The sequence below is a fragment of the Podarcis erhardii genome, assembly GCF_964252035.2.
Source record: "Podarcis erhardii genome assembly, chromosome: 15".
NCBI lineage: Eukaryota > Metazoa > Chordata > Lepidosauria > Squamata > Lacertidae > Podarcis > Podarcis erhardii.
In genome coordinates this window covers 38,092,353-38,119,901 of record NC_138505.1, presented here as the reverse complement: position 1 = coordinate 38,119,901, position 27,549 = coordinate 38,092,353, and the positions used below count along the sequence as shown (strand labels likewise).

At 45.7% G+C, this 27,549-nt stretch overlaps 1 protein-coding gene across 1 annotated transcript in view; it reads left to right on the top strand.

Annotated features, from left to right (window-relative positions):
- Nucleotides 1-9,302: 9,302 nt before the first annotated feature.
- LOC309330532 (transmembrane protein 132C-like) overlaps nt 9,303-27,549 on the top strand; it is a 276,077-nt gene continuing 257,830 nt past the window's right edge. The window contains exon 1 of the mRNA XM_081842225.1: nt 9,303-10,084. Coding sequence (XP_081698351.1) covers nt 10,021-10,084 — 64 coding nt within the window. The 5' untranslated portion in view covers nt 9,303-10,020. The remainder of the gene's footprint in view (nt 10,085-27,549) is intronic.

Below are 27,549 nucleotides of genomic sequence, written 5' to 3'. Positions count from 1 at the left end.
ATGAGAAGAGAAGACTCCCTGGAAAAGACCCTGATGTTGGGAAAGATGGAGGGCACAAGGAGAAGGGGATGACAGAGGATGAGATGGTTGGACAGTGTTCTCGAAGCTACAAACATGAGTCTGACCAAACTGCGGGAGGCAGTGGAAGACAGGAGTGCCTGGCGTGCTCTGGTCCATGGGGTCACATAGAGTCGGACACAACTGAACGACTAAACAACAACAACATTATGAAAAGGTAGGGACAGACAGTCTTAGCATCAGCACAGAGCACCCTCGGGCAGCAGCATTGGGTGTCATCTAATAAGTATCGACTATATGTCATCCACCCCCAACCCTTTCCTCTCTTTCAGTCATACTTGGTTATATTTAAGTATTTTGTGAAACTGTAGCAAGGTATGTTAAGTATTATTGTAATTTGAAACGGAATTTAAAGACGGAAGTGCCTCTTCTAAAATCCCATTGGCGGTTTTATATTCAGATTGTTAACATGTTCATAAATAATATTTTGCCCTATTATTTGGGAGGGGTGCCTTTTTATTGAATTCAAAGAAGGCTAACTGATAGATCTTACTCCTCATTTAAATGTGGTAGCCCTACTTTAAAAAGTGCTGTGCATGGAAGGCATTTGTGGGTTATATTTTTACAAAATGCAGGAAGTTTGAAATGCAATTGTAAAACCACCTTCTGTGAAACCAATGAAAAAGGGAACCCTGATAAAAATGCATTTTGAAATGCATTCACATCTTTTAACACATGCACATTCTCCACAGGAGAGAGGCTCAGAAGCTTTTTAAGTGGCACATGTAGAATCTATCTAGATCTCCTACTTCAAATCTAATGCAGATGGCAAGCTGTTTCTGGTCCAGTCAATTTCATGCATGTTGCATGTTATCTCAAGGGCTCCCCATTTATCCATGCATGCACTCTTCTCTTTCAGAGACAGGGTGAAAAAGTCACACGGTTAAAGAAAACAGGACAAGACCCCACACAGAGCCTAGGAACAACCAACTCCAGCATTATGAATCAACAAATCAGAGCACTTTCAGGATTGCAAGACTCAAACTGTTACTCCAGAAGTATGGGTATCAAACTTTGCAAAGAGGATTTATACATCACAAAGTGATAGGTCCTGGTTTGGGGGGGGGGGAAGTTCAGAATGTCTGATTACACATCTCTCCCATGTGATATTTATGGCAGTGGTTTAGGGGCCACAGAGCTATAGACTGCAAATGTGAAGATTCCTCTGTGTGTGTTTGTGCATTCGTGTGCATGTGTGTGTGTGTGTGTGTGTGTGTGTGTGTGTGTGCTGGTGGGGAGGAAGGCAATTAACCTTGTGCGTTGTTTTGAACTGATGAGCCAAATATTGTGGAGAGTGGGGAAGGAACAAAATGAGAAATACTATCCAAGCCCTGAGCAATATGCAGTATGTGTTTTGTTTAAAGGTGAGTGCACAGCGGCACTCTGTTACAGTGGTACCTTGGTTCTCAAACGCCTTGGTACTCAAACAACTTGGAACCCAAACACTGCAAACCCAGAAGTGTTCGGGTTTGCAAACTTTTTTTGGAAGCCAAACATGCTCCGTTTTGAGTGTTGGGCTTCCATTTTGAGTGTTACGCTGACGATTTGAGTGTCACACTTCCGTTTTGAGGGTTGCGCTGAAGTCTCTCTGTTTTTGCTATTTATTTTGCGATTTTGTTTTTGCGGCTTTTTGTTTTTGTGATAGTGTGGAACCCAGCTACTGATTGATTGATTGTGTGACTGCAGTGCCTTGTTTATTGCTTTCATTTTATGCATCAGTGGTCTTTTTAGATAGCAACATTCATGTTAAATTGCTGTTTTAGGAGTTGTTTTTAAAAGTATGGAACGGAGCAATCCATTTTGCATTACTTTCTATGGGAAAGCACGCCTTGGTTTGGGAACGCTTTGGTTTTGGAACGGACTTCCGGAATGGATTAAGTCTGAGAACCAAGGTACCACTGTACTGGGAATCACAGCTGGGGAGACTGCTATTGTGCTCACATGCCATCTGTCAGGGATTCTTCAGCTGTAATTCCTGCACTGCAGAGAGTTGGACCTTTTGAGTCCCATCCAACTCTACAATTCAATGTGTCTGTGATCCTATATCACTCAGGGGCTTTGCACTGGCATTTTGGCCAGCCACTATGGGAACAGGATGGTGGGCTAAAAGGGTCTTTGGCCTGATCCAGCAAGCTTCCAGCCCCTGCCAGTCCCACGAGCAATTGATGGTTCATGGGGAAGGCATTTATGAATGAATCCAAGAAACTGAGATCCAAACTAAGACATCTCCATCTTCAAATCTCACTTTCAGCCTTAGCTTGCTTTAGCAACTGCAAGTCATTGGCTGCAATTCTGCTGCCACCCTGTAATGTGGGGATAATGACCCACCCACCTTACAAATGGATTTGAAATTCCTTTTTTCTATGCATGCAATTGCTTTAATTGCTTTTCTATATGCAGTTCCTTTATATACCGGTGTGTCTTTATTGTATTGTGAAATCGCTTCAGGGTGGTTTATAGGAAGCAATTAAGTAATTAATTAATTAATGGGGGGGGGGGCTTACATGGTCAATGGCAGTGCTTTTTTCTTAAAAAAATGTTTAGGGATACTCTCATTTTCCTGCCCCTCTATGAGGCCAAATTTAGATTCACAAAATGTTGAGGGGTATGCATCCCTCTGCATCCCCCCAGAAAAAAGCACTGGTCAATTGTATCATCAGAGCATGATTTTGGGGGCTGAGATCCAGGGTCCTGCTGAGCAGAACATAAGCCACAAAGTGCATCATTTCCAATCAGTGCATGTCCCATAGCTTCCTGCTGAAGTCCTGTGGCTTTTTGTCCCGCAAATGTTCCATGTGAGTCCCACTCTTTTTTTTAAGAAATAGTTTTTATTAAGTTTTACAATTTTATATTCAATACAATCATCATTATCACAAAAGAAAAATGTATAAATCCCAACCTCCCCTCCCGTGACTCCCCTCAACCTCCTTTTTTGGTTCTTTAAATATTTGCTTCTCCTGTTTGTCTTATTCTACCTTAAATATATAATCTTTTCATTCAATTTTATTTACAGGTAGGTAGCCGTGTTGGTCTGCCGTAGTCGAAACAAAATAAAAAAAATCCTTCCAGTAGTACCTTAGAGACCAACTAAGTTTGTTTTTGGTATGGGCTTTTGTGTGCATGCACACTTCTTCAGATACCAAGTGTGCATGAACACGAATGCTCATACCAAGAACAAACTTAGTTGGTCTCTAAGGTGCTACTGGAAGGGATTTTTTATTTTTATTTTGAATCAATTTTATTATATTCTTATCGTTTTTATTTCACATTTTTTTCAAATTACCTCTTACACTTTATTATTTTCCCAATTGTTGCACCTTAACTTTTATACTTGTTTTCTTAATTGTAAGTGTTTACTCAAACCCTGCTAGTGAGTCCACTTCTTTGCAATATTTCTGTAAGTACAGTGGATGCCCGGGTTGCGAACATGATCCGTGCAGGAGGCATGTTCGCAACCCACAGTGTTCGCAACCTGCAGCACCGCGTCTGTGCACGCACAGGTTGTGATTTAGTGCTTCTGTGCATGTGCAAAGAGCGATTTAGTGTTTCTGTGCATGTGTGAGTGCCGAAACCCAAAAGTAACCCATTCTGGTACTTCCGGGTTTTCAGCGCATCCATAACTTGAAAACGCACAAGCTGAAGCGTCTGTAACCCGAGGTATGACTGTACGTCGTAAACAGTTCCCAATCTTTTTAAAAGTCTCTATTGTCCTTATGGGGACATGGGTGGTGCTCTGGGTTAAACCACAGAGCCTAGGACTTGCTGATCAGAAGGTTGGTGGTTCGAATCCCCACAACGGGGTGAGCTCCCGTTGCTCGGTCTCTGCTCCTGCCCACCTAGCAGTTCGAAAGCACGTCAAAGTGCAAGTAGATAAATAGGTACTGCTCCGGTGGGAAGGTAAACAGTGTTTCCGTGTGCTGCTCTGGTTCGCCAGAAGCGGCTTAGTCCTGCTGGCCACATGACCCGGAAGTTGTACGCCGGCTCCCTCGGCCTGTAAAGCGAGATGAGCACCACAAACCCAGAGTCGGCCACGACTGGACCTAACAGTCAGGGGTCCCTTTACCTTTACCTATTGTCCTTATCTCTAATTTTCCCAGTTAATTTCGCCATCTCAGCATATTCCATCAATTTCGCTTGCCAATCTTCTTTCGTTGGTGTCTTGTCATATTTCCTTTTTGGGGCTAGTAGTATCCTAGCCATGTGTGTTCCCCTCTTGTTGCGCCCCTCCAGACAACAATGATGTGGTAGGATTGTGAAAGCTCCACAGAACAGCTAATAAAAGCGGATTGATGTATAAATCCACCATTAATGCACTATTATTGCATCAGTGACATGCTGCAGAAGCCACTGACCTCTCCCCACCAAGAAAAACAACAACAACCATCGCCTTGGAGCATCCCTAAATGTAGAAATATACATTGCCATCCAAAGCAGGAGGGCATAAGATGAGCCATGCTGAATTGCATTTGTCTGAAATGATGGGATGAAAAATATGTCAAATAAATATCTAACTACTTCCCTGTGTTTTTTTGGATGGTACTTGCTAGCCTATTTTTATTTTATGTCATAAATAGAAAATGACCAGTGAGTCTGTGACTCTCTGTGTGTGTTAACAGAGGAGCAAGATGAAATGTGTTCAAGTTTCTGCCTGCAGCTACATCGCCTCAAGTCAGATAGCAAACTCGGGAAAGCAAGAGCCACAGACTTCTTTATATCTCTCCTTTTGCACTTAATAACATGACACAGACCTCGACTCCAGAAACCGCTGAGTGACAAATATATCTAGAAATAAATTTCGTTCTTTTTTTACCCTGAATGTTGTACCCAGCCTAACAGGTTCCTCAAAGCAGTTTCCAAAGTATGTAATGGAAGTGAGAGTACAAAGTAGGCCATGGAACTCACCCCACCCCCATTATTCAGCCCAGGGGCCACATTCCTTTCTAGACAACCTTTCAGGGGCCCTGTGCTAGCAGTGGGCAGAGACCCAGGCAAATGTGAGAGAAGCAACAAATGTCAATTTTTACCTTTGTGCAGTAGACTAGTTTCTAGACACTGACACACCTTTCTCTCATCTCTCCCCAGGTAAGGAAGAGGCGCTGTCAGAGTTCAAGGTCACATTTCCAACCAGACAAGAACACTGGGTGGGGGGGGGAGCAGGGCCAGGGAGGGGTGCAATCTGGAGAGAGTTCTGGGGGCCAGATAAAGCAGCCTGGAGGACCACATTCAGTGCCCTGGCTTCAAGTCCACCACTCCTGTTCTGAAGTCTCCTAAAACATGGCTTAGTGGGCACCAAGACTGTCCATGTTCATTTATCTGATTTGGGGCCTGGTTTGCTCTTTCAAACACATGTTAAATGCAAGCTCTGACCCAGGATAAGCCTGACCAGGATCTGGGCCCTGAACTGAATCAGGGGTCTGGCTCAGCTTTTAAGTAGATTTTAATCCTCTGAGTAAACATCATAGGCGCCGACTCCATGGGGCTTGAGGGGGCCCGAGCCCCCTCAAAAATTTGTTTGGGGGGGCTCCGCCCCCCCAATAATCTCCGGCGCCCCTCCAGCAGAGCGCCATCGCCGCCCCTCCCCCAGCCCAAAATGCACAGGGAGGGGCGGGCTGCATGCCTCCTGCCCTCCCTCCCGAGCAAAAGCTCCACCCAATTTCCTTTGGAGCTGATTAATAGGCGCAGCACGCTCTCCCCTATTCGCTCACGAGGAGGCGGCGCCACTTTATTTGCATATTCATGAGCTTATTTATTATTCATGAGCTTTCCCGGGCCCCCCCAATATTTTTTATAAGTCCGCGTCCCTGGTAAACATGGTGTCAGAGGAAGGAGACCCACACAGTCTACTGCATGGGTTGGCTAACTAAGGCCCAGGGGCTGGATCTGGCCCAATCGCCTTCTAAATCTGGCCCACGGACGGTCCGGGAATCAGCGTGTTTTTACATGAGTAGAATGTGCCCTTTTATTTAAAATGCATCTCTGGGTTATTTGTGTGGCATAGGAATTCATTCACCCCCCCTCCAAAAAAAATATCATCTGGCCCCACACAAGGTCTGAGGGACAGTGGATGGGCCCCCTGCTGAAAAAGTTTGCTGACCCCTGGTCTACTGCACATATCTCTTTCTCCTAATCCCTCGCCCTCCTGCCCCACCTTGACAGCTCTGGATCTTTCCAGGAGGACACAAACTGACCTCAACTTACTCTGGGTAAATCCTGGGTTGACCTGAATGAGTCTGGGATTCTGAATTTGGCTGGAGCAAGTGCATACCATAATGGGGACCACACCACTACTAAATACACATCACCACCTATTGTAACAACTACTAAAGAAGTCTTCTTTCCAGATTAATTCTGCCCTTTTGTGGGACATGCAAAACATTCTGTCTAACAGCAGGGCTGGCCCTGCATCGGGGCCATTCCCTCCTACTGACCCACATGTCACAGAACCACAGAATCGTAGAGCTGGGAGGGACCACAAAGGGCCATCTAGTCCAACCCACTGCAATGCAGGAATCTTTTGCCCACCATGGGGCTCAAACCCACAACCCTGAGATTAAGAGTCTCGTGCTCTACCCACTGAGCTAGCCCACCTTTATCTACCCTGTGGGATAGATAGAATACGGGTGAGAAATGGAATGTCTCTCATGCCTCGCTTGGTTGGTTGGCAGGGATGGTGAAGTTTCCCAGCCCGCGGGCCGCATTTCCTTGTAGGCCACTTTCTGAGGGCCAAATGCCAGAGATGAGCAGGGCCAGAGGCAAAAGTGGTTGCTGCAACCAATGTACATTTTTTCCCTTTGGATGGTGGGCTGTCTTCTACACATGTACCTCTCTGTCCTCCAGCAAAACAGACAAGGGGGTGTCGCCAGAGTTTCTTTTTTCTTTTTAATGATATTTTATTAAATTTTCACAATAAAGAAGTTATGAGACAATCAATGGAAAAAACACAAGAAAAAATACAAAAACACAAAGATACAAAAATACAAAAGTACAGACAATTAACATAGAAAAAAAAAGAAAAAGAGAAAAGAAAAACAAAAATCCCTCTTTTTTAATTTCTCCTCTTTAGTTAACTTATTTCCCTGACTTCCTCACGCCTCCCTTTTTTGTATTCCACTTAAAAAGTGGTTCAGCAAATTCATATCCTATTGGTTTATCCTTAATTATTTTTCCTCACATATTTTAGCTTCAAGCTTTCATCTAATATCAATCCATTCTTACATAATCTTTTACCTTATTACTAGAACCCCTTCATTTCATTTCAATGTCATCAACATTCAAAAATTTTACAATGTTTCTGTAAGTAGATTTTAAATTTCCTCCAATCTTCTTCCACCAACTCTTCTCGGATTCTGCCCGTCATTTCCGCCATTTCCATGTAGTCCATTACTTGCATCTGCCATTCTTCCAGAGTGGGTAGATCTTGTGTCTTCCAATGCTTTGCGATGAGTATTCTTGCTGCTGCTGTAGCGTGTCGCCAGAGTTTCAAGGCACATTCTGCCCATGCTAAAATGCTTGGGGTGCGAGTAAGAAGCAGGCCCTGTGCAGGAGGCCCACATAAACCAAAGCAAGTTTAAGGCTTATGGGTGGAATGGAAACCCCTATATAACTTGCCTGGGACGCGGGTGGCGCTGTGGGTTAAACCACAGAGCCTAGGACTTGCCAATCAGAAGGTCAGCGGTTTGAATCCCCGCGATGTGGTGAGCTCCTGTTGCTTGGTCCCTGCTCCTGCCAGCCTAGCAGTTCGAAAGCACGTCAAAGTGCAAGTAGATAAATAGGTACCGCTCTGGTGGGAAGGTAAACAATGTTTCCATGTGCTCCTCTGGTTCGCCAGAAGCGGCTTAGTCATGCTGGCCACATGACCCGGAAGCTGTACACCGGCTCCCTCGGCCAATAAAGCGAGATGAGCACAGCAACCCCAGAATCGGCCACGACTGGACCTAATGGTCAGGGGTCCCTTTACCTTTATGTAACTTGCCAGGGGTGCCAACTTGAATAAAATATTTTTTTGGGGGGGGGGGGTAGATGCAGATAAGCCCTGCCCCGCATGATCTATCACAAAACGCATGATCTGTCACAAGACGTGGTGCAGGCACACCATTTGAATGGCAATGCCCATCAACTTGGGGAGGGGGGGTCAAATATTTTATTGGGAGGGCCCTAGGACCCCCCACAATAGATGCATTTCATCCCTGCCACACTTATCTCCAGAGAGCATTGTAAGTCAGTTTTAACCACAATTGACCAGACTTTCCAGTGATCTGAAGGGAACTTACTCTTAAGAAAGTGTAACCCACAGGCCATTATGTGATCCCAGGCACAGTTATTTGGGAAACCACAAGGACCTAATCTCTGGGCATCAGGTAAATTTGCAAGGGTGTGATCCTGTTCAACTTGAAACCAGGGTGTTATCAAACCAACATGTGAAAGCTCGAGCTGTAAGCTTATTCACACTTACGCTATTAACTCAGCGGGACGTACTAGCCAAAGGCGGCAGGCTCCGGATGTCAGGCTCTGATCTTTTTCATACTTCTCTTGACAGTAAACCCTCCTTGGACTCAGCTGGGGCTTACTCCCGAGTAAGTATATGTAGGCTGCAAGCTTATTCACACCTACTCACATCCCCAGGTCGGTGAGACTTGCTTCCGAGTAAGCACTCAGGATCGGGCCGCCAAGCAAATCATACTTACTCCAGAGTAACACCCCCCCCAAACTCAGCGGGACTTACTGCCACGTAAACGCGCGCAGGATCAGGCCGAAAGCCAGGTCACACTTCCTCTGGAGTAAAGCGCACAAGCTTCGATGGGATCGCTACCGAGTAAGTACGCGGAGGCATGGGCAAAACAACCGAAGCCGCGCTTACTCTAGAGTAACTCCCCTCCAGTTCCAAAGGGACATCGGGGGTATGACGCGCGGAGGATCGGGCCGCAAGTCGAGCCGTTCTTACTTAATCGGGCGCAAAGGCAGCGAGCCCCGTTGGACTTGCCTGCGGGTAAGCACGCGCCCGAGCTGCCCACTCTCGAGTAAGCACCCCGGAACTCAATGGGATTACTCGCGAGTAATTGTGCCTCTGTTCCTGCTGCTTCTGGAATGTTAGAGGAAGCCATCCCGCCCCCCGCCCCCCTTCCAGCCTTGGAGTTTTCCACTCCAGACCCGCAAGGAGGGGAAAAAATATAAAACCCACCCCAACCCTTGCTCCGATTGGAGGGAGCCCCCAAAGGTTACCGCCTCCTCCTCTCGCTCGCTTGCTCTTTCTCTGCGTGCGAGCGCGTCTGTGTGATGGAGATTTGTCTCTCGTAAAGTCTCTCCCAGGATTTGCGCTCGCCGGAGGCTTTTGCAGCGAAGCAGAGCGGCCAGCTGGACTGAGAGGAGCAATTGCCACCAGAGATTCCGGCGGGGAGAACCGAAAGCGGTGGGAAAGGTCGTTTCCAGACGCCCCTGGAGTTGCTTCCAAACAGAAGAGAGAGGGAGGAAGACGCCGCGGAGAAAGAGCGAAAGATTCCGCCCTCCCCGCGCCCACGACCGTCTCTTTCTTCTTCTGCCCAACTTTTGCGCAGCGCGGGGCTCGAACCTGCGGCTCCGCCGACGGGGAAAAGTTTGCAGAGCGATCCGAGGGTGTTCCGCGTTTTCCCCCAGCCTCCCCAACCCCCCTCGATGCTCTTTTGGCCCGTGTCGCGCACCTGCACCTTAACCGGTAGAACAGAAGCGTCTCTGGATGCCTAGGTGTTGTGGAGATTTTGGGGGGCTGGGAGGGGGCTCCTCCTTCCACCCCCATTCAGGAAGAACCTAATCATGGCGAAGAGGTGATCAGCCAGGAACTTCCATCCGAGGAAATGCAAAGGTGGAAATATTTCAGAAGAGCAGCTTTTTGACTTCTAAGGAGAAGCTGCAGCAAATTCCCGCTATACAGCTCCCGGTTCCTCCCCTCTTTCCCGGGAGTTCTTCAACATGGGTGCTCTGCCCATTGCCCCTGTGGCCTTCAGCTTGACTCTGGGAGCTCTGCTATGCCGAGGTGAGTGCGTCTGCTTCTGTGCCCTTTAAGTAACAGCTATAGGAAGTTTTTGACAGCTGGGCTGGGGGTTTCCCTTGCTAAGAGAAGGACATGGAGATCTTGACTGCTTGTTCACGGTATGGAGGTTGAAAACGTGGTAAAGGCTACAGCAGTCTGCAACTGGCAAACTTACTAGCAAAATGCAACTGGGATAGGGATGGGCGAGAATGGAGAAGCTATCCCATGACCAAGGGAACCTTTGACCCTCCAAATGTTACTAAACTCCTACTCCTAGCAGTCTCGGGCAGCTTGATTGTGGATGCTGTTGTCCAACAACATCTGGAGGGCCACAGGTTCCCTGTTGTTTGACGATATTTGGAAGCCCATGGGAGCTTGTCGTGGAATTGGAAAGCCATAGTCTGTAATGCAGTTGCCAGATACCTACTAACCTTGTTCTGAAGCAACAATGTCCCATTGGCATTCATCTGTGGTGAGCGACCATCTGCTCAAGATAACCACTTGACTGCAAACTGGAAGAGACGTGGTCCTTTCCCCCTCTCCCCCCTTTTCTTCTCCAGGCCATCAGCATGCTACAAATGGCCAACCCTGGAAAGACTGAGCAGATGGGCTACTAACACATGTGCATCCTCTTCAGGGACCAGTGACTTTGGTAGACTTGCCGCTCAGGCGGCAGGTAGGCTGGAGGAGGGTCGACCGCAGAGCAAAAGGCTCCCAGCAATTGAAGCTGGAGCTGTGTCACATATTTAAAGGGAAACCCCCCTCCCCACCGATGATCACTTAGCAATCTTTGCTCCACTCCATCACCATGCCAGCCCTAAGCACGGGGAAAGCCCATTAACCCAATATTACCCCTTCCATCCTGTTTGTTTTGAGTGCAACACTAAACCACCTGTCAGCCTGCTTTTGCTTGTCTGGGTTTCTGATGAAGCCCGAGGACAGGGGAAACCTCACCACATTGGCTCCACAATTTCCCTAGGCATCCCCCCCCCAACCCGCATGTGTCATTGTATACAATGCCGTCTATTGTGGGGGCTCTTGAAAACTTGTGTTGCAGGTCTTTAGTTTTCCCCTTCTCCCCCTCCTTCCAAAATTGTGACGCATTCACAGGCTACCTGTTCCCTGAAAGCTGATTGTATCCAACTTTTATACGCTGCCTCCTTCCTTATAACTTACTGGCTTTTGTTCTGTGATGTGGGGACAACCTCACTTCTGCCTTGTTGCAGTGTGCTTTGACCTCTCTCTGTGTGTGTGTATGTACTTGGGGTTTGCATATAGCCTGGGTTTGGTATGCAAGATTCCTGGGGCTAGAAGTCTGTGCCTTTCAGCTGGCTCTGAGCTCTGACTCCCACGTTTGTTTTTGCCTCCTTCCCACTTGTTTATCCTTGCTCTTACGGGTTTGGGGTAAGGGTGATGAAATTAATTAAGGGGGGGGGGGAGGCGGTTTGTGTTGAGTTTGTGACACAATTAGCAGCACATCAATTTTACCTTTTCTGTTCACTTCTTGTTCCTAAGTGGTTAGGCTCAGAGGAAGAGCTGTAGCTCAGTGGTAGAACATCTGCTTTGCCTGCAGAAGGTTGCAGGTTCCAGGCCCTGCATATCTAGATATGGCTGAGAGAGACCCCTGTCTAAATCTCTGGAGAGTTACTGCCAGTCAGTGTTGGTAGTACTGAGCTAGATAGACCAAAGGTCTGACTCAGGAAAATTGCAGCTTCCTATTTTCCTTTGTTTTTATGCTCATTCCACACACACCAGTCTACACCAATTTGGAGCAAGGCACAGAGACTGAGGTGAAACCTCTTTTTGAAAAGTGCTAGGAAATCACTGAAAGCCATTGGTGTTTTTGCTCTAGGTTAAGGCTGCAATTCATATCCACGCACCTGGAAATAAGTCCCATTGAACTTCTATAGCAGGGATAGTCAACACGGTTCTCTCCAGATGTTTTTGGACTACAGCTCCCAGAAACCTCAGCTGGCATAGTTGATGGCCAGGAAAGATGAGATTTGTAGTCCACAGCGACTGGAGGGCACCACACAGACTATCCCTGTTGCGATTTTTTATAGACTGTGTATTTCTGGAAGTGACAGCTATCAATTCAAGGCTGTAACCAATAAGCATTCTTTGCCTTTCCTGAATCAAGTTTAAGAAACACTTCTGTCACTGGGAAGAATCTTTGACATGTTTGAAAGCAAGGTGTCATCCTTGTTTAGGGAGAAAAACCAAACATTTGTTCCATGTATCCACGAAAGTTGGTGTGTGTGAACATTTTATTAAGGTGGGAATGTGCTATTGAACAACCATGTGCTATTGAACAACCAGAAAAAAAATGTGCTATTGAACAACCAGAAAAAAAATGTTGGATTGGGATATCCATCCAATCAAGGGAGAACTAAAATGTGCATTATTGTTTAACTGTGCAAAAGCTGTAAATGTGCCTAATTCCAGATTCCTAGATTGTGTGGAAGAATATTAGAATTTTGTTTTTATATACTTAAGCTAGAAGTAAGGTAGAAGAGGTATATATGAATATCCACACCACACAATTTCATCAATACACAACACCTAAGCAAAACACTGGGATGCCTTTATATGTAAATAAATGTTTAGCCTTGTCTCAATTCCTTGATCTGAAATCCTGCAGCAGAGATCACCTCCTCATCTCCCTCCCAAGATGCTAGCAAGTTCAGCCCTCCCCCACAAAACCACCTTGTAATGTCTGAGCATCTGGCTTTCAGTTTGGGCTAGCCCTCGTGTCTTCTGCCCTGCTGTAACTTTTGAAGATTCAAGGTGTCACAGGGCAATATTGCCAGTGAGGATTGCCTCTGGTTCCATTTTTGGCTCTGTCGCTGATGCATTCCTCTTGACCCGTAAACAAATTTTATTCCTCATCTTATCCTGCCAGCATCGGCTGTGCTGTTGGGGGAGTGACGTAAGAATCTTACTAATAAAAGACTCTTGGCTTTGAAAGCTGTCTGCTGCAGGCCTCTGGCAACCCTTTTTCTCCACCCCCTCTGACATGATAGTCCTGAAGTTTATGGGAGTCTCTGAGAAGCGAGAGGCATGGGATGAATGAAATGAATTGGTGTGTTTGGGTTTTCCTTTTAGTTTCCCATGGAAGGGACTTGGCTGTTACGTGTTTATATAGCACCATTCTTCTGCATAGCACTTTACAAAATACAGGTCCCTGTCCTTAGGAGGTTAAAATCTCAAATTCAGTGCAGCAGAGATGGAAGCAATGGGAACCAAGGAAGAATATGCATTGTTTTTTCTTTTCATTTGTCAGTCCGGAACTTCCCAGTTTTCTGGGCTCTGTTGAGAGGCCCCAGCTTTTAGTATTAGGCAAGAAGTGGGGAGGTATGCTTCTGGATTTCGGTTGCTGGGAGATGTGATAGCCTTCTTCAAATATCCAAAAGACTGTCGCATGGAAGATGGAGCAAGCTTGTTTTCTCCTGCTCTGGGGAGGGGCGGGGTAGGACCCAAACCAATGGATTCAAGTTACATCAAAGGAGATTTCCACTAAATATGAGGAAGAACTTTCTGACAGTAACAGATGTTCAACAGTGGAAGGGACTTGCTCAGAAGGTGTTGAAAGTTTTTAAGCGGAGGTTGGATCATCTGTCATGGATGCTTTAGCTGAGATTCCTGCATTGCAGGGGGTTGGGCTAGATGACCCTTGGGGACCCTTCCAACCCTACAATTCTATCCTTCTGTGATTCTAAGTGTAGCACTCATGTACTGCTTGCAAGCTTCCTCTAAGCCAACTGTGAGAAGAGGATGCTGGATTAGATGGGCCTTTGGTTTGATCTTATGAAGGAGAAAAACAAATCTATCTTATTTCCACACCATACATAATGGTATAGCCTTCTATCATGCCCCCCCTCCTACTTTTTCTAAACTAAAAAGCCCCCAAATGTTGCAACCGTTCTTCATAGGGCAGTTGCCCCAGGCCTCCTCATTTGGGTGGCTCTTTCCTGCACCCTATGCAGCTCTACAGTACCCTCCTGAAGGCAGACTAGCCTTCCAAGGACATAGCATTCCAAGTGTGGTTGCACCATATAGTAGCATAAAAGACATTATAATACTGGGTGTTTTATGTTCAGTCTCTTTCCTAATGGTTCCTAACATGGACTGTGTCCGTTTCATAGTCATTGCATACTTGGTTGATATTTTCATTGAGCTCTCTGCTAGTCTTGATCAATTTTGTATGTCCCTTTCTGCACCTATGCACAGCATCACAATGTATTCATGGCATCATGGATGCTGGGTAATAGATGCCCTCTCCAGCCAGTCCCCCCCCCCAATTTTAACTGTCTATGCTGAAAATGTTTGGCATTAGGCTTTTCGATGCAAAGATATATTTGCATTGAGCATGTGGGAGATCCTTTCAAAACTATCTCTCCCTCCTAGAGTCATTGCATCTGCAGTTGCCATAAGCTCTAGACAGTAAGCTTATGTTTTGACTGCATCACTTCAGAATTCTGAGAAAAGCTCAGGCTTGTGTGCAAGGGTAACAACAAGCTGTGGGAACTATTGAAACCATGGGTGGTGTGGTGAGAACATTTCATTGAGGTACTTTCAGGCCCAACCAGACTCGACCCAATTGGACTGGCTGTCCTGGACAACAAAGGAATATTAAAGGACTTTCTGTTCTAGTTGAAGTTTCCTTGAGCAATTAGGCCTCCCTGAGCTCTGGCATGTTCTTGCATCTTTGTCTATTCTAGTCCTACCTCTGGGGCCCTGTCTTGTTTTTTAGTCCCGACTCCTGGCTTGTTCAAAATCCCTTGGCTTGTTCAATGTCCTGATTCTCAGTTCCTGGTTCCCTTCCAACTGTTGTCCACATCCCAGCCCTGATGCAAACAAACATCCTGCACATAGAAATCTAGCACACTGGCGGCAGGGTTTGCTTGGAACCTTCTGTCTGACATACTAGTTCTCTGTGTGCAAGGATGACTGTTTTCTGTATGGGAGTGTGTCTGATCACATGACTTTCCACCTGCAGATGGAAGTGTCCAAGCTCAAACACAGGATGATCACTTCAGGCAAGGCAAGGAGATCAGGGGCAGGTGCTGTAAACAACCAAGCCTTTTCACACCATTTCATTCCATCAGAACTGGGGGTGACGTTGGCAGCAGGAACATCTGCAGAGATGCCAGTGTGAAGCATTGCTAGCAGCTGCCTCTGGGAATCTCTAAGCCATCAACAGGGAAGGAATAGGGAATATTTCTGCAGGGATAGGAAACTAAACCCTGAGAAGAAGGCATGCATTTTAAAAAGTGGGGGTTGAGGAAAGTAATTAATTCTATGAGTCTGCCCAGCTTTCTTCAGCAGCCTGTGTGTTAACCAGTGGTGATTGATGGCCATTGGACCCAGTAGGGCAGAAGGCAGGGAGACCCAACAGAAGGCAAAGCTAGAGGCAATGATAGCCAGAGCCTGATTCTAGTCTTGCCCCTATCCTCTTCCCTGCTGAGTTCTGCAAGGACAAGACTCAGAATGAGGAGAAGGAAGCTGACAGCTTTGGTAGGTGAGAACAGGCTAAGGTTGATGGGCCTGATTTGGTCTAATGGACCCGCTCCCACTGGTCTTGACTACCTATCCACAGTTGCCTATGTGCATACTGCCACCTCTGTGGATGTAAGGACCATCTTGGCAGATCCTGCCAAGGTCTGTGGAATCCTTGTAACATTGCAGGCTAGGAGGTCTGGGGAGAGCCTTAGCCAGGTGATGTTCTTGGGTGCCATTGACCCACTGAGCATGGCAGCCACATCTTGAGGAGTGCCTGTCCCTCATCCCTGGAGTAAAGGGTAAAGGATGGATGTGGGGCAAGGCTCTCAGCAGCCTCAGATGGTGTGGCCAATGGTCCAGGATCATGAATGTTGCTGTCCAAAATGCTTGGAGGGTAGCAGGTTGGGGATGTCTGCTTGGCTTGCATATTTTGTCATTTCTGTTTTCAGAATGCCGTAAGAATCTGTTCTTGTGTACTCCAAAGGAAGCCGAGTCCAGGCAGCATTTTTTTGCTTGGAAAAGTTGAGAATGTTGTTCAGGTTTGAAGGCAGGCTGTAAGGTATCAATACCAGTTGTTGGGAGAGAACTATTGCTCTCATGTCCTGCTTGTGGGAGACATCTGCAAGACATCTGACTGGCCACTGTGGGAAATAGGATGTTGAACTCATTGGACCATTGACCCAAGGCAGTAAGCATGTAGATATAACAAGGTATAAAATGGAGAAACCCAATCTCATCCTAGTAGCAAGCATTGTGGTCAGTGTGCTGGCTTGGGCTGTCTAGAAGGTCTTCACTTGGTGCCCCAAAGCATGTAATAGCTACACCAGGCAAACCTTCCAAAAGAAGGCTTTTCAAGGCTGGAGAGCCACTGCAGAAAGTCTCTCTCCTTTGTTGAAGCATGCAGAAACTTTACTAAAGAGGGCACTTGGAGCAGTGCCTCTCCAGAAATTCTCAAGACCCAAGCATGCTAGTACAGGAGGAATAGCTTCTTTGGGGACATAGGAAGTTTCCTCATACAGAGTCCCTGGTATCTATGCAGGGATACCAGGAGACTGAACCTGGGACCTTCTGCATGCAAAGCTGTAGGACTGAGCTACTGGCCCTTCCAATATTTGGGTCCTGGTCCATTTAAGTCTTTAAACACAAGCATCTTCAAAGGCCTCAGAAGCAGAAAGGCAGCTCGTGTCAATTGAAAGAGGGATGTCTGAACAGCACAGTGGGAAATCCACAGCTATTATTATTGTTGTTATTATTATTATTTCCATTATGGAAAAACTCTTTCTTGAGCAATGAAGATGTGGTAAAAGCCCGAGGATGCTACATTCAGCTTCAGATAATTTTGCTCTGGTGCTCCCAGTGTCTGTTTGAGTTAGCAAGTGGAAAGGCCCTCTCTCTTTTATGTGTTCAGTCTATTTTGGGTCAATACACAGCCTCAGGTTCCCCATTCTGCCCCCCCCCCCCGCTTGAAAAGCAAGTGAATTAACCTGAGGATGTCAACTCTTTTTTTCTTTCCTCTCCCCCTTTATATCTCCTTATTTCCTCTCTCTCTCACTCACTCCCTTTCTCTCCCTTTCGTGGTAATGCATATTAATTTCTTGGGCTGGAATCTTATACACGAAATGTGTGTGTGGAAATTACAGGAATTCTTGCACTACCAGTCAATTTGATGAACTCTGCTCTCCGTGAGTGTGCTTTGGCTAACCGCAACACTGACAAAACCACTTAAGATATTTGCTGATGACTCGCTTGGCACCTCTTGGTGTTTCAGGTCACTAGCTTGGGTGATCCAGACCTTTCTGTTTTTCCTTTGGCTTGAAGCGCTTTGAGGCGTTATTATTAAAAGCTAAAAGAGATGAACAGAGAAAACCCACATGCTCTTATCTATTGCTAGCCTGTGCCGTTTCCGACTGAAGCAGGAGAGGATCAACTGTTTGTTGGTTTACCTGCTCCATAGGAACATGAGAGCCCTGTTGGAACAGAACAAAGGTCCACCTACTTCAACAATGTGTTGTTGCAGTGGCTAATTTGATACTCATGAGCAGGACATCTGTGCGGTAGCACAAAGGTTTATGGATCAGATCAAAGCGTCATCTAGTCCAAGTGTGAGGAACCTTTGGCTCTCCAGAAGTTGCTGAACTAAAACTCCCATTTTCCCTGGCCATTGCTGGGGCCGATGGGAGGTATAGTTGAGCAACAAGTTCTGGGCACCACAGTTTAAGAGAGAAAAATGACAAGCTTGAATATGTGCAGAGGAGGGCAACCAAGACCGAAGTGGATTTAGGATAACTTGACTGGTTCCCCCTCACAGGGCAGAGGGGCTAAGGGGGCACCTTCTGGTCTCCTTCCCAAAGCCTAGTAAGTGCCGGGCTTTGGGAAGAAGGTATGAGCCAGGGTGGGGAGGACCATGACCGGTTTGCTCACACCACAGGGGATACTGCAACTGTGCTTTAGAAAGGAGCACGAGAGGTGGGGACACTGAATTTTGGTGTTGCACAGGGCACCACTGAAATTTTGGATCCCTAGGTCTGCCACTGGGGCTCTGTCAGGTTTCTCGAATCCTCCTGCCTCCTTGCGAAAGCCTAGTTAGTGCTTGCCCAGTTTTGGGAAGGAGGCAGGAGGGCTTCAGGACCCTGCCAGAGCCCCATACCTCCTCCCCAAAGCCTTGTGCCTCCCTTACCCGGCTTGGGAAGGCACCGAGAGGACTGGGGTGGGGGCGTAAAATTTTGGCCTCGCAAGGGTGCCATGTTGCCAAGGTCTTCCCCATACCAATATGATCTAGGGTCTGGAAACCAAGCCTTATGAGGAATAGTCGAGGGAGTTGGGTATGTGTGGGAGTGTATAGAAATCAGGCTACTGTAAAAAGTGAAATGTACATTTGTTTCTGTTTTTGTCTCTGGCTCTGCCTCCTACTGGCATGTAGCCTCGAAAGATGGCCCAGTAAGGAATGCGGCTTTCAGGCAGACTGACCCCAGGTATGGATTCAGGGCACTTCACTCTGGGCATGTGGTTTCCAAACACATTTCCACATTCCCCTTTCACCAGTCCATTTAGACGTTCTGAGTAAAGGGAGAACTCCCAGCTCATTCTTGAAGCTAAGTGGCAATACTAACATCAGCCACTCTGAGATGTGTAAAGAAAGACTTGGATGTTCGCCAGATAGATAAACAAGTTGATTTGAGAGCTGTTTTGGTAAAATGGCTTCTTTAAAAAGAAAAAGAAAAAAAAAGCAAGCCGAATGAATCCTGGGTCAAAGAATAGTGATGGGGATAACAAAACAAAACTCTGATAATATTAATTTACTGATGAAGAATATTTTTATTTTTATTAAAAAGAGGAGGGGAAAATAAAAGGTTCTGAAAACAGACCATTCCAGAAGATGTTCGTGTGTGTGTGTGTGTGTTTGGAAGGAGCAGATTTGTAGCTGTCTCTTGAGCACTCCAAAAAGCCTGGTTTTATAGCAGACGAAGAGAGTGTATACAGTACATACAAAGCACTAAAGTCTCTTGGGTTTGTGGCTGGTATAACAGAGGTCAGGATTTAGTGTGGGGATTTTATTTTCTCAACAGCATAGCAAAGAATCATAGATTGGAGAGATGAAATCCATCTGGTTCCCTTCTCCAGAAAGCTGCACAGAGATCTAGTCTGTGCAGCTTTTGCAAACCAAACACCTTTTGCAAACTGATGAAAGTTAGAAAGTTAGAACTATAGCTATTACCGTAAATATCCCCATCCAAAACAAGTCATTTATACTGCCTGTGCCAGGAGTATCCTTCAGATTGGGCTCGAGTAAAGGGATTTATTTTCAGCAGAGTTTGAAGGTAGCTCTTTTAAAAATGTATATCTGATCTGATTTGGATATCACTGGTGCAATCAATCTTCCCAGGGGCTGTGGACATAGCCATATACATGTGTGGCAGCATATAGGATTTGTCAACGTCTGAAAGGAGTTGCACCTGTGTGGTTATAGCTACAGTCTGAACCTCTAGCTACCACAGTCACATGGAGGCTTTTCCACAGGTAGTTTCAATCACAAGTTTGTGTTCAGATTTAACTGTGCTTCCCTCCTAATGCAGATATTATTTTTAGAAACTTGGGAAAGCTGAAACCTTATGAATGGCCTCATTAACAAAGCCCCAAAGTCCCAAAGCCCCAAAACTGAGACAGTGATTTGCTGGCAAAAGTTCCCAGAAAGTAAGAATTGCTCATAGTACAGGTATAGGGAACCTGTGGCTCTCCAGATTTTGGTGGGCTCAAGGACCATCCCTAATGATGCTACCAGAGATTGTTGGGCACCTAGAGTCCAGCAACATCTGGAGGGCCACAGGCAATTCAATAATAACAATAACAACAGCAACAATAATAATAATTTATTTTATTATTTATACCCTGCCTGTCCAGCTGAGTTTCCCCAGCCACCCTGGGCGGCTCAAAGCACATGTCAGAACATACTAAAATATCAAACAGGGCTGCCTTCAGACGTCTTCTAAAAGTCATGTAGTCGCTTATTTCCTTGACATCTGCCGGGAGGGTGCCACTACCGAGAAGCATTAATGCTTCCTTACAGTGGGGTTGAAATGTTTACTAAGAGGATATCTGTGAAGTGTTTTGAGCACTTAGAAAAGTACGGTATGAATTCAAAAACTGTAGCCTTGTCAAGTAAATCTGGCAGAGTTTAATGAGACTTAAATATATGCAAAGTCTCCCCCGCCCTTGCTTTCTGCAAATGCTTTCTGCTGTTTTAATTTTGAATTTCCAGCCTCCCGTGTAATCAGAATGTTTTCCTTTTGTGGCTGGTGGAAACAAAAGGCATATCTCTCTTGGCCTGGAACAAAGGCTAGCATACAATGACTAGCCACCGTGGAGAAGATAATTTTGTACTGATGTCTCCAAAGCTGCTAATTTTTACCAGTCCCAACAGGATGGAATGGCAAGGCAGGAGCCTCTTGCCATCTGCTTACACCAAGCCAGCATTTGCAAATGAATATTTGTTTGCAGATTCTGATCGCTGTTTATAACAGGGATACAGAGCCTTTTTTCAGCCAGAGGACCACATTCTCTCATAGGCAACCACCTAGGGGCTGTGTGCCAGTGGAGAGGGGTGCCAGAGACAAAAGTGGGCAGAGAGATGAATAGAACTCCTCATACAGTAGGCGAAGTTCCAGCCAAGGACGGCTGTGGAAGGCTGCATTTGGACCGTGAGGCTCAGGTCGCTATTCCCTGATTTATCCCCTTTGAAGGTAGGGATTTATGGAAAGATCTCTGATTTCCACAAGTATTTGTGCATTGTCAAAAAGAAGTGACGTTGCACATTTGGGTAACATATTTGCAGGAGATGTATATTTTATACAGGGTATAAAGGTAAAGGTAAAGGGACCCCTGACCATTAGGTCCAGTCGTGACCGACTCTGGGGTTGCGGCGCTCATCTCGCTTTACTGGCCGAGGGAGCTGGCGTACAGTTTCCGCGTCATGTGGCCAGCATGACTAAGCCGCTTTTGGCAAACCAGAGCAGCGCATGGAAACGCCGTTTACCTTCCCACCGGAGCAGTACCTATTTATCTACTTGCACTTTGAGGTGCTTTCAAACTGCTAGGTTGGCAGGAGCAGGGACCGAGCAATGGGAGCTCACCCCGTCGTGGGGATTCGAACTGCCGACCTTCTGATTGGCAAGCCCTAGGCTCTGTGGTTTAACCCATAGCGCCACCCGTGTCCCATACAGGGTATACAGGGTAGTATCTTTTTTTTAAAGAAAAGGTGGTTGGATGTTACAGGGGACCATTTGGTGCTTATTGGTGCTCTCCTGCTTCCTCTCTTTTTGGTGGCAACTGGCTGACTGGTTTCCCCATCAACGGCAGTTCCATTGTCCATCAATATTGCTCCCACACAATTATTCGTAATATAACCCTCCAAACACATGCAGCATAGCTACCAAGGGGACTGCAGTGGGGGGGAAGGACAGGGCAGCTTCAGATAGTGGTTGGGTCACCTCTTGCAGCTGTGGGCCCTAGCATTTGCACAAACCTGCTGTGTGGGAGTGATCCCTTGTGTACCATATTCATGTGAATATTCATGTGGCGCTGCGGTCTAAATCACTGAGCCTAGGGCTTGCTGATCATAAGGCTGGCGGTTCGAATCCCCGCAACGGGGTGAGCTCCCGTTGCTCGGTCCCAGCTCCTGCCAACCTAGCAGTTCGAAAGCACATCAAAGTGCAAGTAGATAAATAGGTACCGCTCCGGCAGGAAGGTAAACAGTGTTTCCGTGTGCTGCTCTGGTTCACCAGAAGCAGCTTACTCATGCTGGCCACATGACCCAGAAGCTGTACGCCGGCTCCCTCGGCCAATAAAGCGAGATGAGCGCCGCAACCCCAGAGTTGGTCACGACTGGACCCAATGGTCAGGGGTCCCTTTACCTTTACCTAAATGCTCCATCGAATCTAATGTGCACCTCAGTTTTCCAACCCTTGAAACCAAAAAAGTAGTTGCCGATGCCGACATGAAATCTAATGTGCACCCTAGTTTTCACGACATAATTTGGCCACAAAAGGTGTGCATTACATTCGAGTAAATACAATAATATGATGTGAACTAGCATAAGTGCTGCTTCTTCCCAGCATGCTGATTGGCTTGCTATTGCACACGCTGCTCAGCTGTTTCTCACCTATGTGTTGGCTATTTGCAGTATGGTAGCGCTGCAGAGAGCTTGCTGGGGAGACCATGCATTAAAAAGAAAGGGACTCAAAAATAACTTAAACAAGGTTTTAATTACAAAAACAAAAACTCCTTATACACTAAATACATCAACAACAAACCAGACCCAACCACCAACCCATCCCCCAGGGTAATGGGAGAGCTAGGTGCTGCTCCTTATATACTACACCCAAATGCTGACACGCCTTAATCAGTACAACTCAGCAGCACCTGCTATGTTTCACAGCTGTAAAGCTGGGTCTCGTTATTTTGCTCTGGCCCTTTCTCTGGCCCCTTAAAGACATACACATCGGGTGGATAAATGATGAACCTTTACATTTAAAGAAACCATTCAACACTATGATCTCTGCTTGTGTGCCAATTGGCTTGCTGTTGCACTTGGCACAGGGGTTGTTGCTTACCCATGATTCCTCCCTGCATGCTGACAGGTTTGCTATTGTGAACGATCTGTGTAATAGTAGGAACATACAAATTTCCATATCGGACCAGGTTCCACCTCATCTACCATTCTAATCCCACCAGCTGCCTGACAGATGCGTCTGGAAGTTTGCGAGCAAGGCACGAAGGCAGTGGCCTTCACCTGTTGTCTTGTCCCCAGAGCGATGCTGCCTCGTTACACATGGACGCTCTATGTTGGCTTTGGTGGCTGAAAGCCACTGATAAATCTGTCCTCCGAAACAGCAAACAAACCTCAACTAAGCTCCACTGAATTCACTTCTGAGCAAACACACATTGGATTAGGCTGTGAGTCCTACAATACACTGAATATACAACAGTAGAATTTGTATATCCAGTTTCTGATCTATCTCGTTACCTGTTTCACCTTTTTACTGAAGCTTTTTTGTGTGTGCTAAGATAAGGACATGTTCTACTCTAAGCAGACTGGAATTGGGGAAATAGGGGGAAAACTTTGTGCACGTAGCTTTAATAAATACTGTACCAAAGTTCATTGTAATGTTTATAAAACCAGTAAATGTGGCCAACTAGATGCTTGTGGGAAACCAGCAAGCAGGACTCAGGCACTCACTCCCCTTGCAGTTCCCAGCAACTGATATTCAAAAGTATTATTAATTAATTAATTAATTAATTATGCATACTACCCTTCATCCAAAGGGCAGTTCACAACATGTGGAGGCAGAGCATAGCCATCATGGCTATTAGCTATTGATAGTCTTATCCTCATTTGTCTAATCCTCTTCTAAAGCCATCCTAGCTGGTAAGAACACTAGCCATTGTCAACGTTAATGATTATTCACCCACAGAGAGCCTCATGTGTATCTTGTAGTTCGAATGAGCACTCATGCCATTGTGGGTTCCTCTGCCAAAAATGGCATCCAGAAATAGTCCAAAATTAACCAAACCGGTCACAATGGGTGGCACTCAGCTAAGTTTTACTCCGAGGCGACCGACTGAAATTGATGGACCTGCTGATGAGGACTGGATAATAAATTTAATAATGGTATCAGTTGAGGTCCATTAATTTCAAAGGGTCTGCTTTAAGTTTGATTAGTTGAGTACCACCCAGTGTGTCCTTTCCAATTTGTGGTGTCTGCTTTCAGTTTCCAGTTGCTGAATGCCCCTTCCAGCTGGTGTGTCATTTCTTGTATTATGAATTGAAGTTATATGCTGTTGTACCTTAACAACCAAACACTTTGCTCTGCCGGGCCCTGTTTTGGTTCCATGTAGGAGCCCACAGGTCAAGTCAGGTGTTGCAGCACCATGGAGAGCTCCAAGGGTGATTTGCTCAGACCAGGGTCAGAAGAGGTATGAGCCCTTTGGAGCCTCTGCCTCTAGCCCATCTCCTCTAGGCTCCATAACCTTGTGGGAAACAACAACAACAACAACAACAAAAAACTATTTTATTATTTGTACCCCACCCATCTGACTGGGTTGCCCCAGCCACTGAGTGGCTTCCAACATATATAAAAACATAATAAAACATTAGACGTTAAAAAACTTCTCTATACAGAACTAGAGTTCTTCAAGGGTCAAAACTTAGGCCTCAAGAGAGGCAATTCTCCTGTGCCCAATGGACTCCCATCTGGAACATTTCCTGTGCTGTTGGAGTGGCAAAGTAGTTTCAGAGATGCTCAATTCCTCGGGCCCAGAGGAAGGCACTCAGGAGAGTCCTGGCTCTGATTCAATGAGACCCAGTGCTGTGTAATCTGGATCGGGGATGAGCTTCTACTTGCCAGTCTCAGATTCAATGGTCTTTTGGTCACCTGCATCACTTTTCAAGTCAGTCTCCTTAGCCTACGATTCTGTGGCCTCAGACTCCATGTGCTGTTCACCACTGGACTCCAAGATCATGACGGTTCTAGTACTTCTTAGTCAACTGGTACACCTTGGTTAAGCATCCAGCACATTCCGAAATGGTGACATTAACTGGAAAGCTCAGAAACCAAGACGATGAGAAATTTAAAAAATAATGGGAAATGCTGATTATATATTTACAAAAGTACTGTAGACATCTTAATACATTGGCATGATTTTAAAAACACTTATAATTTTAGAGATTAATTTCAGGTTAAAATAGAAATTTGGAGTTTAAAAAACACTTTATGAAACCAGGGGAGGGGGATGAGGGAAGTCATGGGATTAGGATAATCCCATTTTATGGATATGTTACTGTTTTAATGCAAACCTTTTCTCTTCTCTTTTCCTTTTCCATTTCTACTTTTTTGTTGTTGTAATACTTGTTAGTGTTTGTTCTTTTTTGTTTATTTGTGATGTTTGTTACACTTGCAGAAAACCCAATAAAAACATAAAACTATATTAAAAATCATCCAGCACATTCTTTCTCACTCCCTCAATGTTCTCATTTGTAGAATTAGAGAGCTGGTTAGAGTCCTACACTCCAGAGCAGGAAAAAATAAGCTTGCTCCATCTTCCATGTGATAGCCCTTGAGTTATTTGAAGATTGCTACCATATATTCTCTTAGTCTCTTCTTTTCCAGGCTGAACATACTAAACTCTCTCAACTGTTCCTCATAAGGCTTGGTTTCCAAACCCTTGATAACCTTGGTTGCCCTCCTCTGCACATGTCAATATCCTTATTAAATTGTGGTGCCCTGGATTGGGCACATTATTCTAGGTATGGTTTGGCCAAGACAGAATAGAGCGAGACTATTACTTCCCTTGATTTGGACACTATATTCTGTTGATGCAGCCTAGAATTAGCTTTTTTGCTTCTGTAACACAATATTGACTCATGTTAAGCTTGTGGTCTACCAAGACCCCTAGATCCTTTTCACATGTAATCCAAGTGTCCCCCATCTTATATTTGTGCAGTTGATTATTTCTTGTGTGTTCCTTGCACCTCTCTGTGTGTATGTAGATAAATTAATATTATTGTAATGCTTTTGTCCTTCAAGAGAGCTGTAAAGCATGACTCACCAGCATTTTCAAATTCTCCATAAAAAAGCTACATTTGGAAACTGGAAAATGGATATTTCCTTTTTCTTTTTTTTCTGAGGAGAAGGGGAAACATACAGAAATAATTAAAGGTTCACAGTCTCTGCTGCTGAGAAGCCAGACTCAGTCACTTAATGTTGATAATCATAACGAATGTTGTTTATGTAGTGCTCTAGGGCTGAACAGCAGTGTACTTTGGCAAACGGGTCTTTCCCAGATGGGTGTTTATTAGCTAATTATGGTAATAGGTTGGTGGGAGGGGGAAGCATTGCAAACATGGGGTGCTTAACCTGGTTTTCATGCTACAACCCCTCCCCCAGCATTTTTCCATGGTGAGATACCATAGCTCCATGGTGGGGACTATAGTTCATCCCCTAACATTTCCAAGTTGGGCTGGGAACATACCCTGTCTGAAACCCTTGAAAGCCCGTCATTGTAGACAATATTGACCCTGATCGACTGATGGCCTGCTTCAGTATAAGGCAGCTTGATTATGTTTTGTTTTGATGTTCACTTCAATACAACAATTTGGAGCAAGGCAAAGAGACAGAGAGAAAAACTGGTTCCGAACAGTACTAGGAAATCACTGGAAACTTGATAATTTGGTTGTAGATTAAGGCCGCAATCCTATACTCACTTTGCTGGGAATAAATCCCATTGAACTTCTGAGTATACATATATAGCAGGGATAGGATTTTTTTTGTACTACAGCTCCCACAAGTGACATCAGATGTAGCTATAAAGGATCAATCTCTAGCTCCCGATTCCTCCTTTGCAGGTGGGGTTTACTGAATGTCAGACAGCAAGCCCTTCTGGGATCTGCTGCACTAAGGAGTTCCTCATGATCTCCACTGTCCATATGTTTGCTTGTTGTGGAAAGTGGACCTTTGCTGCAGAGCTCCTGAGCATGAGAAGGGACTCTGCCAAGCCAAGCCAGGTGGCCTGGGGTGGGGTTAGGGCTCCTTTGTGCATTGGTGGTAGGGATGAGTGAACCGGACAGTTTCAGTTCAGAATGTGGCACATTCCAACCTTGTTTACAGTGCTGCAGAATCCTTTTGATTTCATGGGTGAAGTCTAGATGTCACTATATTTCAATGCTGCAAGGAGAGCATTGCAGCTGTAGGCTCCCGTTGAACTTTTTGCAGGTTGGCTCTTGAAACTTCATTTGAAATTAAATAGAATTAAATTAGCTGCAGTGGCGAAACCACAATTGCTGCAATGAGAAGCTTTGCCTGACATTTAAACGTGGTCATCTTGAGCTATAATGTCACGATGCATAGGAAGGCGGGGGACAGCCATTCCCTCAGGGGACATTTACTGAGGAGAATCACAATTATGTAAAGAGCCGATTTGAAGAGAGACTTATATTTTCTAATTCTCTTCCCCCACACACCACCCCCGGTCTCTGCTGGTTGTTGTTCCAGGTTCTAAGTCAAGACTGGAATCATTGTCTTCTCTCAAACAGTAACCAATATGTAGCTTTAGCCTCAGCACTCAAAATCCTGCTCTAAATTTAATGGATCTGGTGAACTGAATGCTATCGCTGATGCCTGCCTATGGCATATTTTTTTTTATAGAGCTCCATCCCGTAACTAAAATCTGATCCATGTTCTCTGCAGCAGGGGTGGAGGAACATTTTCAGCCCAAGGACCACAACCTTCCAGGGGCCAGATGCAAAAGTGGGTGGAGCAATGAATGCAAATTTCACTCTTGCAGGCCAGTTTCTGAAGACACTCATACCCTGATCTCTATCCTCCATCCAGGGAAGCAAGAGTTCAAGAACACATTCCAGCCAGGCTGTCTATCTGAAACAAGGCTGATGAAGGGGTGTGGCTTGGGGATAGGGG